The 14,063-nt window shown below is 37.4% G+C and overlaps 1 protein-coding gene across 1 annotated transcript in view; it reads left to right on the top strand.

Moving 5' to 3' along the window:
* DNAH6 (dynein axonemal heavy chain 6) overlaps positions 1–14,063 on the top strand; it is a 261,696-nt gene that overhangs the window by 28,039 nt on the left and 219,594 nt on the right. The window contains exon 5 of the mRNA XM_058550814.1: positions 7,302–7,569. Within this exon, the coding sequence (XP_058406797.1) occupies positions 7,302–7,569 (268 nt within the window). The remainder of the gene's footprint in view (positions 1–7,301; positions 7,570–14,063) is intronic.

The following is a 14,063-nucleotide window of genomic DNA, read 5'->3' as shown; positions in this document are numbered from 1 at the left end:
AATCTATTTCATCCTCAAAAGATCCTCATTAGAAAGGCATTCTCTATAATTGAAATATGGGGAAATTGAGTACAGATCTATTAAGCACTTTGCTATTTGATATTGTTTTGTGATTTGCAGATAGGAAATTCAGAATAATATCTGATATTCCCATCTTTCAATTCTATAACTTAATCCTCTGCGCATCGTCAATTTTAAAGCTATTAGAATTTAATGCATAAGTCAGGATGTATGGCAGAGTCCTCCCCAGATCCTGAGCATCTTTAGGTTCAAGGAAAGCCAAGAAAGGGGACACAATGTCTCCTCTGCCTCAGTGTTTACTAAAGTTTATTTCCGGGAACATTAAACCTAAGTCTAATGATTTAATAGGTGGATGGTAAAAAAAAAATTGTTCTGTGATCATGTAAATTTGAGAAACATTAGTTAAATCACTGGTTCTCATCCTGGGAGACTTTGCCCTCCAGGAGACATTTGGTGATGTCTGCAGACATTTTTGATTGTCGTAACTGGAGAGGATGGTGCTACTGGTATCAAGTGGGAAGAGGCCAGGGATGCTGCTGGACAGCTGGACAGTGCACAGGACAGCCTCACACAGCAAGGAATTACCTGGCTCGAAATGTCAGTATCGCCGAGATTGAGAAACCTTAAGTTAAATACGGAATGCTATTTACGCATTTTTGTCCTGCATGACCAGAGAACCCTTTCTTGTGGGATGTCTGCTGGGATCAGGATTCTGCGAAACATAGTTGCGTGACTTGGGCTGTTGGGACCATATAAACATCTACATTAGGCTCAGGCCATGTTGCTTTCTAAGTGATCAAGTTGGTTCTCAGGTAGTTTCTAGGCCTATTATATTAAAAGTATTTATTTTAGGCAGCTTTTAAAATTTCAAACTAAAGCTAGTCTATCCTTCCAGTTAGATTATGCGTTTGGTGGTCTAGAACAGAAAACATAGATAAATGCCAGCTTCAACTTTCTCAAATGGCAGCATTCTGGTTTCCATGTGAAGTCATGATTCTAGAAAACAGTATAATGAGGTATATATGTTATGTAATAAGGAACAGATCATTTTGAAGCCATGTTATCAGAAACCTCACCAGGTTGCCTAACACAATGAGAGTTTTCTTGGGCTAGTCCATGAAGAAATATGAGTCCAATTTGAGTCAGCAAGTGGAAACACTACAGGCCCTTAGTATTTTCACTTGGAATCGTCAAAAATCCTCCGCTTCAGATCGTCTCCCTCCGGTTCCTTCAAACACACACACACGCCACACACACACACACACACACACACACACGTACGCGCGCGCGCACACACACACACACCCCTGGCACTGTTCTGGAGCTATGACAATTTGGTGGGTGATGATTTCATTTCATACAAAAATTTGAAGAACCTAGACAGTGGTTGTCAGCCTTAGCTGCTAATTAGAGTCACCCAGGCCCCACTCCCAGAGATTTATTTAATTGGCTTGTGGTGGAGCCTGAGCAACAGCATTTCTTTGAAACTCGTCAGATCATTCTGATATTCAGCCAGAGTTGCACACTGTGGACCTAGAGCAATGGTTCTCAAGCAAGCCCCAAAGGACTTGTTAAACCCCTGGAGTTTCTGATTCAGTGGGTCTGGAGTGGGGTCTGGGAATTTGCAATTCCCACGTGATGCTGCTGCTGTTGCTGCTCCGAGAACCATACATTGAGAACTGTTGACTCCAGAGCACTCTCTTATGGAAGAAACTTGGAAGTGTCCTCTTAGCTATGTTTTTGTTTAACTTTCTAGGTGAAAAGGAGTTTCTTATCAGATATCTTATGATTTCTGATTAATCAAACTAGAAGCAAAGCAAGCCGTTTCTCTTCTCCAGTTTAGGTTAGGTCTAGACTCATATTAAATCGTGATATTGACCATCATCATATAGATTGAGGTTTATAAATGCAGACTCAGGAAATGGCTAATTTCTTTCCAGGCACTTGCTTGCTCACCTTTGTCCAATAAGTGTGTTCAAATCATAACAATTAAAACTGTATAGTAATGAAAATGAGAGAACTTAGATTTACATAGGGCCATGTGAGCTCATCTAATCCACCTCACTACTTTAAAGCAAGTAAGGAATTACTCTCTTGCTTGTAGAAGTCAGAAACTTGAAAGAGATGAGAGGAGGGAACAGGGTGGACAAAGACATATATATGCATTCAAGCACGGCCTAAAACGGACATGATCAGGACACCAGCCTGGCTAAAAGGGGCGATTTGTGTGGACAGAGAAGCAACCAATATGAGACAGGAGGAGATTGCCACACACACCTGGCAGAATAATTTAGATTTAATGATGTAAGCAATAGGAGGCCATTCAAATTTCTTGAGAAGAGTCTCATGAGACAGTAGAGCCATGCATCGCTTAAAGGTGGGGATATGTTCTGAGAAATGCGTCGTTAGGCAATTTCATCATTGTGCGAACATCATAGAGTGTACCTATACAAACCTAGGTGGTATAGCCTACCTAGGCTATACCTATAATGAATGGGACCACCATTCATTATGGGGTTCGTCATTGACCGAACGTCGTTAGGTGGCTCATCCGTGCGTTAGTCTGGTGGACTGATTTAAAGATGAACAGAGCATTTTCTTTTTTTTTTTTTTTCCAGAGCTTTGTTTTTTTTATTGATAAAATACATTTTATTTCTGAAACAATAGGGTGTATGTAAAGTCAAGGCAACTTGAAATACATTCTTTTTTTTTCTGTTTTCTTTTTAGTGAGATGTAGTTGACATATAACATCTTGTAAGTTTAAGGTGTACAACATGTTGATTTAATACATTTGTATATTGTAATATGATTATCACCATGGAGTTAGCTAACACCTCTTTCACGTCACATAATTATATTTTTGTGGTAAGAAAATTTAAGATCTAGTCACTTAGCAACTTGGAAATACATAATACAGTTTTGTTGACTATAATCACTATACTGTGCATTATCTCCTCATAATTTATTCGTCATCTAACTGGAAGTCCGTGCCCTTTGACCAATATCTCCCTGATTTCCCCACCCTCAGCCACTGGTTAACTACCATTCAACCCTCTGTTTCTACGAGTTTGGCTTTTTTAGATTCTAAATATAAGTGATAAATCATTGAAAATACAGAAATCATAACTGAACCAGGTGAACACAGTTCCATTATTTGTATTTTTCTCATTGTTAGTATTTCTTATCAAATTTCCACAACCCAGGGCCAGTAAAAGGAACATGGCTATTCCATAAAAATCTCTACCTTATTTTTAAACAATAATTCCAGAACTGTAAAATTATTGAAATTTGCTGCGTATATCTCCTCTTTTTTTCCTTTAAGGAATTTGACTTAACTTGAATTTGTCTTCATTACTTTCCCAGGTTCTTTTTTTTTTTTTTTCAATTTTAATTTTTTGTTTATTGCAGTAACATTGGTTTATAACATTGTAAAAATTTCAAGTGTACGTCATTATACTTCTATTTTTGCATAGATTACATCATGTTCACCACCAAAATACTAATTACAACCCATCACCACACACATGTGCCGAATTATCCCTTTCACCCTCCTCCCTCCCCCCTTCCCCTCTGGTAACCACGAATCCAATCGAACAGAGCATTTTCAATCACTGCAAGGTGTAACAACAGATAGAGCTCCTGTTTTAAGTAGCAAATTACATTTAAATCATATGGCTTTGGAAAATCAAGGAATTCTACGAGGAGAAATAATTTTTTTTTAGAACCCCAGTAGATTTACTTTGAATTATATCTGAAATGAACACTAACAGGACAATTTATGACCTACCACAAGGGCCATGCGATTCTCTCACTCCACATGACACATCCTTTTAGAAATTAATAGAAGACTTGGATTCTAAATTTCATTTCAGGTGGAGAGAGACAGGTTCTACAGTAAAATAATTTGATGAGGGACTCTCTGATTCTACTTTAAACAGCAAGAAAACACTGCAGGGTTTTTTGTTTTTGTTTTTGTTTTTTCCTGTAAAGCCTGATTAGTTAGGATCTCTGTTTAGATGATTGGATCATAAAGTCATCTTCTTTATTAGCAAAGCAGGAATTTTATAGCACCACACTTGAACAAATGAAGTTCTCTTTTTAGGTCTTAAAGGAGGCCTAATTTTTCTATTTCCTCAAAGAAAGGGCTTGATGGAACAAACATCCAAAGCAACTATCTAGGAGACAGCTGCAATTTGAGGCTGAATCCTGAATGCCAAGAAATGCCAAAAAATGCTGGGTAGGCAGTCATCAGCACAGGAGTGGTGGATCAACTCCTGAAATGGATGAGCACTCTGAGGCCGAGTGTACGGAGTGAAGCACAGATGTCCCAGGGGTTTATCTGTGGAGTAACCCCTCAGTAATGAACTGGAAAGTCTAAGGAGAATAGGTTTGCAGAGAACTGTGCATAGGCCTTCTTAATTTTGCAAAGCTCTTCTTGATCCTGCTACCCCTTCCACCTACCAACTGGATTGGGCTTGAAGGAAATCCCTGCTGGTCTTTGAGAGAATAATTTCATTAGAGTAGTGAGGAACAAGACAGTTTTTGGAAACTTTAAGAAGGAATGGATGGGGAAGGTATGGCCACCCAATACACACTGTTATAAAGGAAGTGTAAGAGAAGGAAGGGGACGTGGGATTTTAAGTTAAATGGGCAGCAGGGTCAACAAAAAACTTTCTACAAGTTAAAGAGAAGTTCTGCACATTTTTAGATGCGGAGGAAAAGTAGCCAAAAGCTAGGAGGGTTGATAAAAGTGAGGAGAACCCTCTCTATCTCTGTTGGAGGACAGCATGAGAGATACACTCAGGTGTGGTAAACACAGTGTGATGATTTTCAAGTGAAGGTAGGAGAAAGAGCTCACCTGTCAGCACCCTGTTTTTGTTGTTGTTGTTTGTTTGTTTTCAAACAAAGTTCAGTGGTTCACAAACATTATTGTGTATCAGAATCACCCAGGGAGCTTGTTAAACTAGAGTCTTGAGTCCCATATGTAAAGATTCTGAATCTGTGTTTGACCAGGAAATCTAGATTCTTTTATTTTTATTTTTTTAATTTTAATTTTTTGCAGGAAAAGATTCTCCCTAAGCTAACACCTGTTGCCAGTCTTCCTCTCTCTATTTTTTTCCTCCCCAATGCCCCAGTACGTGGTTGTATATGCTAGTTGTTATAGTTTTTCTGTGTGTGCCACTGCCACAGCATGGCAACTGACAGACCGCTGGTGTGGTTCTGTGACTGGGAAGTGAACCCTGGGCCACCTAAGCAGTGAGCACCAAATTTTAACCACAAGGCCGTCAGGGCTGGCTCAGGAAATCTAGATTCTTAATAAGCACCCCAGATGATTTTGATGCTGGTGATCCATTCTTTGAAAAAGACTCTCATGTGTTCATTTACTCTACGTAGAGTAGAGATGTGTAGACGAGGAAAAGGCTTAGGGGCTTGAGAAGGAGGATCGTGAATAGGTAGGAAAATATAAATAAAAAGCATCTAAGTGGCACTGAGCACCAATAAGTTAAAATTCAACATTGTGGACCACACCTGCCACCTTCTAGAAGGACCTTTAGTAGCAGAAAGACCCACACAGAGCAAGTTTTCCAGACATGCACCATGGCTGTGGTGAGCTGTTTGATCTTGTTTTGGGTTGGTTTGATGACTGAGGTTAATGAAACATCTGAAGTTGATTGCAGTTTCAGAGACAAGTTGAAATTTCACATTTTGGAGAGAATCACCTCAAGAATGTCCTAATTATATCTTCAGCTGTTGGCAAAGAAAAAAGGAAAAAAATGTTTTCCATACACCTCACCAGCAACATGCAATACTGGCGTTTTTTGGTGTGAGTTAATTAGAACACACAGAAAGAGTCAGGTAGTGGAATCAGGTAAAAGCTGAGCAGGTCGAAGTTTTTCCATAACAGCACCAACGAGGAGAGCGGTCTTAGGGCTAGCTCTCAGACTCTCTCCCCTCTCCACAGCACCATCAGCCCCCAGCTTTTCTTGTGTGCTCACAGGAACAGCTCTCGGTTTGCGTTTGCTTTTCTTCTGGTCCTGTATGCCCTAACTTAAAAAATATTTTTCTTACTTAGTCTTATTAAAACAAAAATAAATTTATGATTTATGCTGATGGTTCTTAGTTTTTTAATTAACAGACCCAAAGCATATGAGAATTTTGTTCCAATCCCTTAAAAACTTATCATACAAATGTACATAAATTGTTTACATACAACAATTTCAGGAGTGTCACAAATGTCCTAAAGGCTGTGCTAGAGGGCCATGAACTCCAGGTTCCGAATGCAGAGTTAATAAGGACTAGAAAAGAATGCAGACACGGGAAACAGTTGATTTTCACTGGAGTGCTCTGTTTAGTCTTTATGAGTACATATAATTTTTGTGTAGTTTTAACATGGAAACAATTTGGGGTTTTGTTTTTGCACTTAACCTTTATCTTATTATTCTAAACTAACATCAACTCTTCATAAGTTTTATTTTCCTAAATTCCTAAATGTATTTTAATAACTTGCTATATCATAATATATTTCACACTTGTTCTGTTACTGAATATTTAAGTTGCATCCAATATTTCAACGTTATTGCTAAAATTACAGAAAATACCTTTGTGCTTGTAGGCAAGTTCTTATTTTAAGAAATTTTAGAGAATCAGCCTTTTCTATTCTCATTACTTTGTTTCCTTCTCCTGTCCCTACTCCTATTTTTATCCCATTCTTGCTTTTCTTCTTTACTTGATCTATTTCCTGTTACACATAAGGTCGAAGAATGCCCTTGTGACAGTTGAAAGACGGATATCTAGAAATAAACAATTTTTCAATAATAATTATTTTGTTATGTGATAAAGTGGACATATTTTTTAGCTTAATCTGGATCTTGATTCTGATCTTCTCTAATTCATATTTTCTTGTTTTGATCTTTCTCATAATTCTGTCAATACTGTGGTATAAATATCTTCACATATCTTTCATATGGGACTATTATGTTTTAAAAATCTGTAATTGATTTGTTTTTGTAAACATGTAATTGAAATTATCAAGCATATTGCCAAGTTGTGAAATCTTTAAGAGCTATAAAATATTAAGTCCACTTGTTAAAAAGCAGCTCCCCCTCCTTTTCTTGTGTAGTTTATGCAATCTAAAAGTAGTTTGTTCAAATTTTTAAAAATTTTAAATAATATTTGTTTTCCATAAAATGTTTTATCTCTTTAAAACAAAAAAGTAACACAATTGCTTAACTTTGTACTGAATACTTTATTCACTTGCCTCAATTTTTATTTGATCATAGAGTTGTAAGTTATGAGAACATCAACAAAAATGACTACTATACTATCAGCAAAAAGGCAGTGACACACGTTTATAATGACGACATTGAATTCATCGAAATTGATCGCTGGGAACAGGAATATCTGTATCACAGAGAACTCACTAAGATTCCCATATTTTCACTTTTCCGGAAATGGAAGGCTTTTAATGTGTGGAAGAAGAATGTCCGCTCCAAGAAAATCAGTGGATGTCGAAAATCTCTACAAAAAAATTTGTTCATTGTTAATCAAGTAGGTATTTATTAATCCTATTTTAAAAGAATTACTCACAGAAAAACAAAGTGTGAATCTATTACAGGTGTTGGTATAGATTGTCCCTGAAATAGAATATTTCATCTTTTTACGAGAATTCACAATTTTCATCCTGTCTTGTCATTTAAGAATCTGGCAGTCTACTGGTGTTTCTGCATTTTAACTGGGCTTGCAAAACGCAAAAGTATAAGAAGAGAGTTGCGCAGGTCCCCTTTGATTAGAAGCAGCCTCAGAGGTTTGGATTCATGTCCCCCTTTGTTGTTGATCAGGAAAGTTGTATATCCTTTTGAGCAGAGCAGGCTGGCAACCACTTTTACCCCCTCTCATCTTTGAGACACTCTGGACTTTATGGTCCAAAATAATTTGGGGGTTTGTTTTTGTGAGCTGATACCTCCCAATGTATCATATGCTTTTCTCTACCAGGGATTCAGACAGTAGGGAAAATTTTAAAATTTACTTTGGAGGATGAGGTACTCATGGAAAAAGAACTGTTAAAGGGTGTGACCATATTTAAAATCTCTACCCACTCACCACTCACTGAATTTCAACTTGCATTAGAAGTTTTTTAGATGGCTCCTGGGAATAAACTGGAATCACCATTACTGCCATGCTCAGAGTACTGGTCCTCAGTTCTCTATTTCTATGACTCTGAATCACCACCCTCTCAAATCAGAAGCCTCGAGTTTGGTTTTTACTGGTCATTTCCTTCACTTTGCGTATGGTAATCTGAAAGATCATCGTTAGATGTCTGTCATACAACGAAGGAACGTTAAAGGAATATGGCTAAGATAGATATTAGTGCAAAAATATATATAAGATGTACTATCTCAAGTCATCCATCCCATCAAGCATTCTGAGTTGTAGAAAATATCTAGTCCTTTTTGATATCACACTCATCCCCTAGACCTTAATTTCATTAAGGATCCATCACTCATTTGAACCTATTTTACTACCTTTTTACCACCTTTCACCTTTCACCATGTCTTGGACGCTATACATTTAATAAATCTGTTCCTAGGTATGTACAATAGTTCTTCCTGCGTTTGTCTCTAAAATTACCTCCATCAGTCCTAAGGCTTATTCTCTTATTTTATGTGCTGAGAGTTGTCATTCTCTCTGTCCACCATTCATACCAATGGCACTTTGGCCTTAATATCTTTTTTTAAATATAGCCCTAGCAGACTAGAAAGTTCTCGTTCTTTTTAATCTAAGATTGACCTGAATAACAGACCCATTGAGTTGGTTTCAACGTCAATTAGATTTTATAATTGCCCACACACTTACCACTAGTCTTGTATTTACAATTAGTTAATTAGGGGGGCTAATCCCCCAAGACTAGGTTGAAGGGATAAAAGTGGACCTGTTCTTGACATTTTTTTAATGATTTTTTTTAGTAACCAACCTTACTGGCACCCATGCCTACATTTCCTTATAACAACTTTATTGAAATATAATTAATATACCATATAATTCACCCATTTAAAGTATACAATTCAATGGTTTTAGTATGTTCACAGAATTTATCAAGCATCACCACAGTCAATTTTAGAACATTTCCATCACTCCAAAAAGCAGCCCTATTACCCGTTAGCAGTCACTCTCCATTTCCCCCTAACTCTCCCCTACCCCTACCTCAACTCTGGGCAAACACTGATCTACTTTTTGTCTCTATTGATTTGCCAACTCTGTACGTTTCATGTAAATGGAACCATACAATATATGGTCCTTTGTGACTGGCTTTTTTCACTTAGCATAATGTTTTTAAGGTTCATCTATGTTGTAGCATAGCATTTCTTTTTATTGGCAAATAGTATTCCATTGTATGGATATATGTATTTTATTTATCCATCTGTATATTGATGAATACTTGGGTTGTTTCCACTTTTTGGTTATTATGAATAAAGCTGCTATGAATATTTGTGTACAAGTTTTTGTCTGGACATATATTTTCATTTATTTTTGGATATATACCTAGGAGTAGAATTGCTGGGTTATCAGTAATTCTATGTTTAATCTTTTGAGGAACTGGAAAACGATTTTCCAAACCCACTGCACAATTTTACTTTCCCACCAACAGCATATGAGGGCTTCAGTTTCTCCATCTTCTCAGCATTATATCTGTCTTTTTCATTCGAGTCATTACTACTGGTTGTGAAGTGGTATCTAAAACCACTGTGGTTTTGATTTATATTTTCCTGATGGCTAATATGGTGAGCATCTTTTCATGTGCCTATTGGCTATTCGTATATCTTATTTGGAGAAATATCTATTCAGATACTTTGCCTATTTTTTAATTGGGTTACTTGTATTTTACTATTGAGTTGTAAGAATTCTTTGTATATTCTGGATAGAAATCCCTTATCAGATATATGATTTATAAAAATTTTCTCCCATTTTGTGGCTTGTCTCTTCACTTTCTTAATGGAGTCTTTTGAAGCACAAAAGTTCTTAATTTTGGTGATGTCCATTTTATCCATTTTTTCTTTAGCTGGTTGTGCTTTTGGTGTTATATCTAAAAAACTGTTGCCTAGTCCAACGTTACAAAGATTTACCCCTGTGTTTTCTTCCAATAGTTTTAAGTTTTAGCTCTTACCTTTGTTCTTTAATCTATCTCAAGTTAATTTTTGCTTCTGGTGTGAGGTAGGGGTCCGACTTCATTCTTTTGCATGTAGTTATCCAGTTGTCCCAGCACCATTTGTGGCAAGGACTGTTCTTTCCCCCTTGACTTGTCTTGGCACCCTTGTCAAAAATCAATTGACCATAAATGTGAAAGTTCTGAACTCTTAATTCTATTCCATTGATCTATATCTGTCCTTATGCCAGTACCACACTGTCTTGAATACTGTAGCTTTGTGCTAAGTTTTGAAATTAGAAAGTGAGTCCCCTGGGTCCCTTGGATTTCCGCATGAATTTTAAAATCAGCTTCTCAATTTCTGCAAAGAAGCCAGTTGGGATTTTGATAGAGATTGCTTTAAATCTGTAGATCAATTTAGAAAGTATTGCCGTTTTAACAGTATTAGCTTTTCTGGTCCGTGAACATACAATGCCTTTCCATTTATTTAGGTCTTCAATTTCTTTCAACAATGTTTTGTAATTTTCAGAGTATATGTTTTGCATGTCTTTTGTTAAATTTATTCCTAAATATTTTATTCTTTTTGATACTATTATAAGTGGAATTGTTTTCTTAAATTTCATTTTGGATTTTTCATTATATATAGTACATATAGAGAATACATGTAAATAGTATATATATAAATGTGTGTGTCCATATATATATATATTCTATATAGCAATATTTGTATATTGAGCCTGTTTCTTGAAAACTTGCAGAATTTATTATTGACTCTAATAGTTTGGTTAGCATGTGTGTGTCTGTGTGTATTCCTTAGGATATTCTATGAAGAAGAATATGTCATCTGCAAATAGATAGTTTTATTGCTTCTTTCCAATCGAAATGACTTTTATTTAATTGTCTTTTTTTTTAAAGATTTTATTTGTTTATTTATTTTCCCCCCAAAGCCCCAGTAGATAGTTGTATGTCATAGCTGCACATCCTTCTAGTTGCTGTATGCGGGACGCGGCCTCAGCATGGCCTGAGAAGCGGTGCGTCGGTGCGCACCCGGGATCCGAACCCCAGCCGCCAGCAGCGGAGCACGCACACTTAACCGCTAAGCCACCGGGCCGGCCCTAATTTTCTTACCTAAGTTCCCTGGCTAGAACTTTCTGTTGAATAGAAGAGGCAAGAGCAGAAATTCTTTTCTTGTTCCTGATCCTAGAGGGAAAGCGTTCAGTCTTTCACCATTAAGTATGATGTTCTTTCTATCCCTAGTTTGTTGTATGTTTTTATCATAAAGCCATGATGATTCTGTCAAGTACTTTTTCTGCATCTATTGAGATTATCATGCAGTTTTTGCCCTTTATTCTATTGAAATGATTTATTACAGTAATTGATTTTCAGATATTAAACCAACTTTGTATCCCTGGGATAAATCATATTTGGTCATAGCGTATAATCCTTTTTGTATATTGCAAGATTTGGTTTGCTAGTATTTTGTTGAGGATATTTGCATATATATTCATAAGGAAGATTGATCTACAGTTTTTTTCCTTGTGATGTGTTTGTCTGGTTTTGGTATCAGGGTAATACTGGCTTTATAGAACAAGTTGGGAAATATTCCCTCTTCTATTTTTTGAAAGAGTTTAGGAAGAATTGGTATTAATTTTTCTTTAAATGTTTGGTAGAATTCACCAATGAAGCCATCTGAGACTATACCTACTTTTTGTAAGTGTCTTCTAGTCTCCTATATTTCCAGGTTTCACTTTTCTCTAGACTTAGGTGTGTGTTTAGTATTAATTTTCAATATTATTTAATGCTGCACATGGTTTTAACCTGCCAGGTACTTCATGATTTTTCTGGTTTTCTAATAATGTGTAATTTTGTTATACGTGATGCTTTCAGGCAATTTTTCACATTCACTCATACACTGCCATTCATTTATCTTAATTTGAATGTTCCTTTGTAATTAAAATCCTTCCATTTTTAAAATTTTTAATCGGTCATTGCTTTGCAAACAGACCACTCTTCAGTTCATAGGTTTATATAACTGTTCCTCCACTTATGAAGGGATGTGCCTTTTGCTGTAGCCCTTTCTACATTGAGTCAGAAAAGTACATGAGAACGGTTGAGCCCAGGGCTTCTAGCTGGGCGTGACCTACAACTCCAGTGGGTTCTCTAAGTGCCAAATTGCACAGACTACCCAGATGTTCTGGTGACTCAGGTTAGGGCAGTTTAAAGCTGTGGTGCCATGGTGAAGGCGAGACTAGCAAATCCAGAGTTCCTGCATTCCAACCAAAGACACTGTGCTTCAGCATGACCCTGATTTTCTTAGATTTTTGCAGCAAATGTAGCTCTTCTGCACTTATCCTCCAGGGTCTCTAATGGTTCCCCATAAGCTTTCTGACCCACTGACCAACCCCCAGATTATTAATAATGATTTTCCACCTCTGAAAGTATTACGCTCATTTCAATGCAAATGGAAAAAATTCAATTTAAATGAGCTTCAACAACAACAACAACAACAACAAGCAAAACTCATATAATAAGGAAGCTCAAGGGGTGAAAATATCTTTATGCATGGCTGAATTCAGAAGTTCCAATGATGTCTCATCATCTTTGATTTTTCCTCTTTCTCTCCATCTTTCAGTTCTATTTTTCTCTGTGTCTGTTTCATTCTCACTTGGGCTCTTGTCATGAGCACCACCTGCAGCACTAGTTACAGCTGCCTCTTTTAATGAAAAGAGAGTCCTTCTTGCTGGAGATGCTGGAAAGATCACTGATTGGCTCAGCTTGGCCACATGTCCAATCCTGAACCAATCCCTGCACAGCCAGGAGTGCTCTGATAAGCAGGCCTGGATATGTGCCTATTCCTCATTCCTCTGATTGGGAAAGTGAGGGGTCAGCCTTATCAAAACCACATGGTAATGAGTTTCCCAAAATAAAGAGAGATTTTTATCATCAGAAGAATTGGTGGTAGGTCAGGGAAAGTCTCCTGGGCAGACAAAAATTATTGATACCTCAATTTTTTACATATGGAAACTCATCATGAAGGGGACAAGTTCTTCCTTCTCTTACAGTCCTGCTAATAACTTAAAATAATGCTTAATCCGTATCACCTTCAATGGACACTATTGATATACCAACCCAAGAATGAATCACCTAACCCAGCTTCCATCTGAGATTTGCTAAAGGTAGAAACAACAATGTGGGCAGGGGAGTGAACTGCTTCCAGTCTCTCTTATATTCACAACAGCTTTCACATCTGTCATTTATGCTGACAGCCAGATGTTTAGGTTAAGCCAAAGGAATTTCTTGGATTGTATTTTTATTCTTCCAAAAAATTCCCACTGTGAAACTCTCACTTTGGCAGACCATCGATATCAGTTTTGCTCTCCACCTGGATCCTTGCCATTTGTCCCCTTACTGAGTAGAACTTGTATTTTTGTTGTTGTTGTTTTGTTTTGTGAGGAAGATCAGCCCTGAGCTAACATCCATGCCAATCCTCCTCTTTTTGCCAAGGAAGACCGGCCCTGGGCTAACATCCGTGCCCATCTTCCTCTCCTTTATATGGGACACCACCACAGCATGGCCTGACAAGGGGTGTGTCGGTGCGCACCCGGGCTCTGAACCTGTGAACCCTCGGGCCGCCTCAGCGAAGCGCGTGCACTTAACTGCTATGCCACCGGGCTGGCCCCTAGAACTTGTATTTTTGGTTCAAGGACTTTCTCCAGAGTACTCCAGACTTCCTTACGTTCACTGTGCCATTTTGATTGCATTCTCATCCCTACTCTTGTACTCATATAACTTTATTTAGTATCTTATTTCAATTCATAGACTTAGCCTCTAAACTTTTGCTTCTTTTTTATCTTACAAATTCCCCCATGAGATGACTCCTAAGAACTATAGACTTCCTAGA

Source organism: Diceros bicornis, chromosome 12 (genome assembly GCF_020826845.1).
Source record: "Diceros bicornis minor isolate mBicDic1 chromosome 12, mDicBic1.mat.cur, whole genome shotgun sequence".
NCBI lineage: Eukaryota > Metazoa > Chordata > Mammalia > Perissodactyla > Rhinocerotidae > Diceros > Diceros bicornis.
Note: the sequence above shows the minus strand (reverse complement) of the source record. Positions and strands in the feature narration are given on the sequence as shown.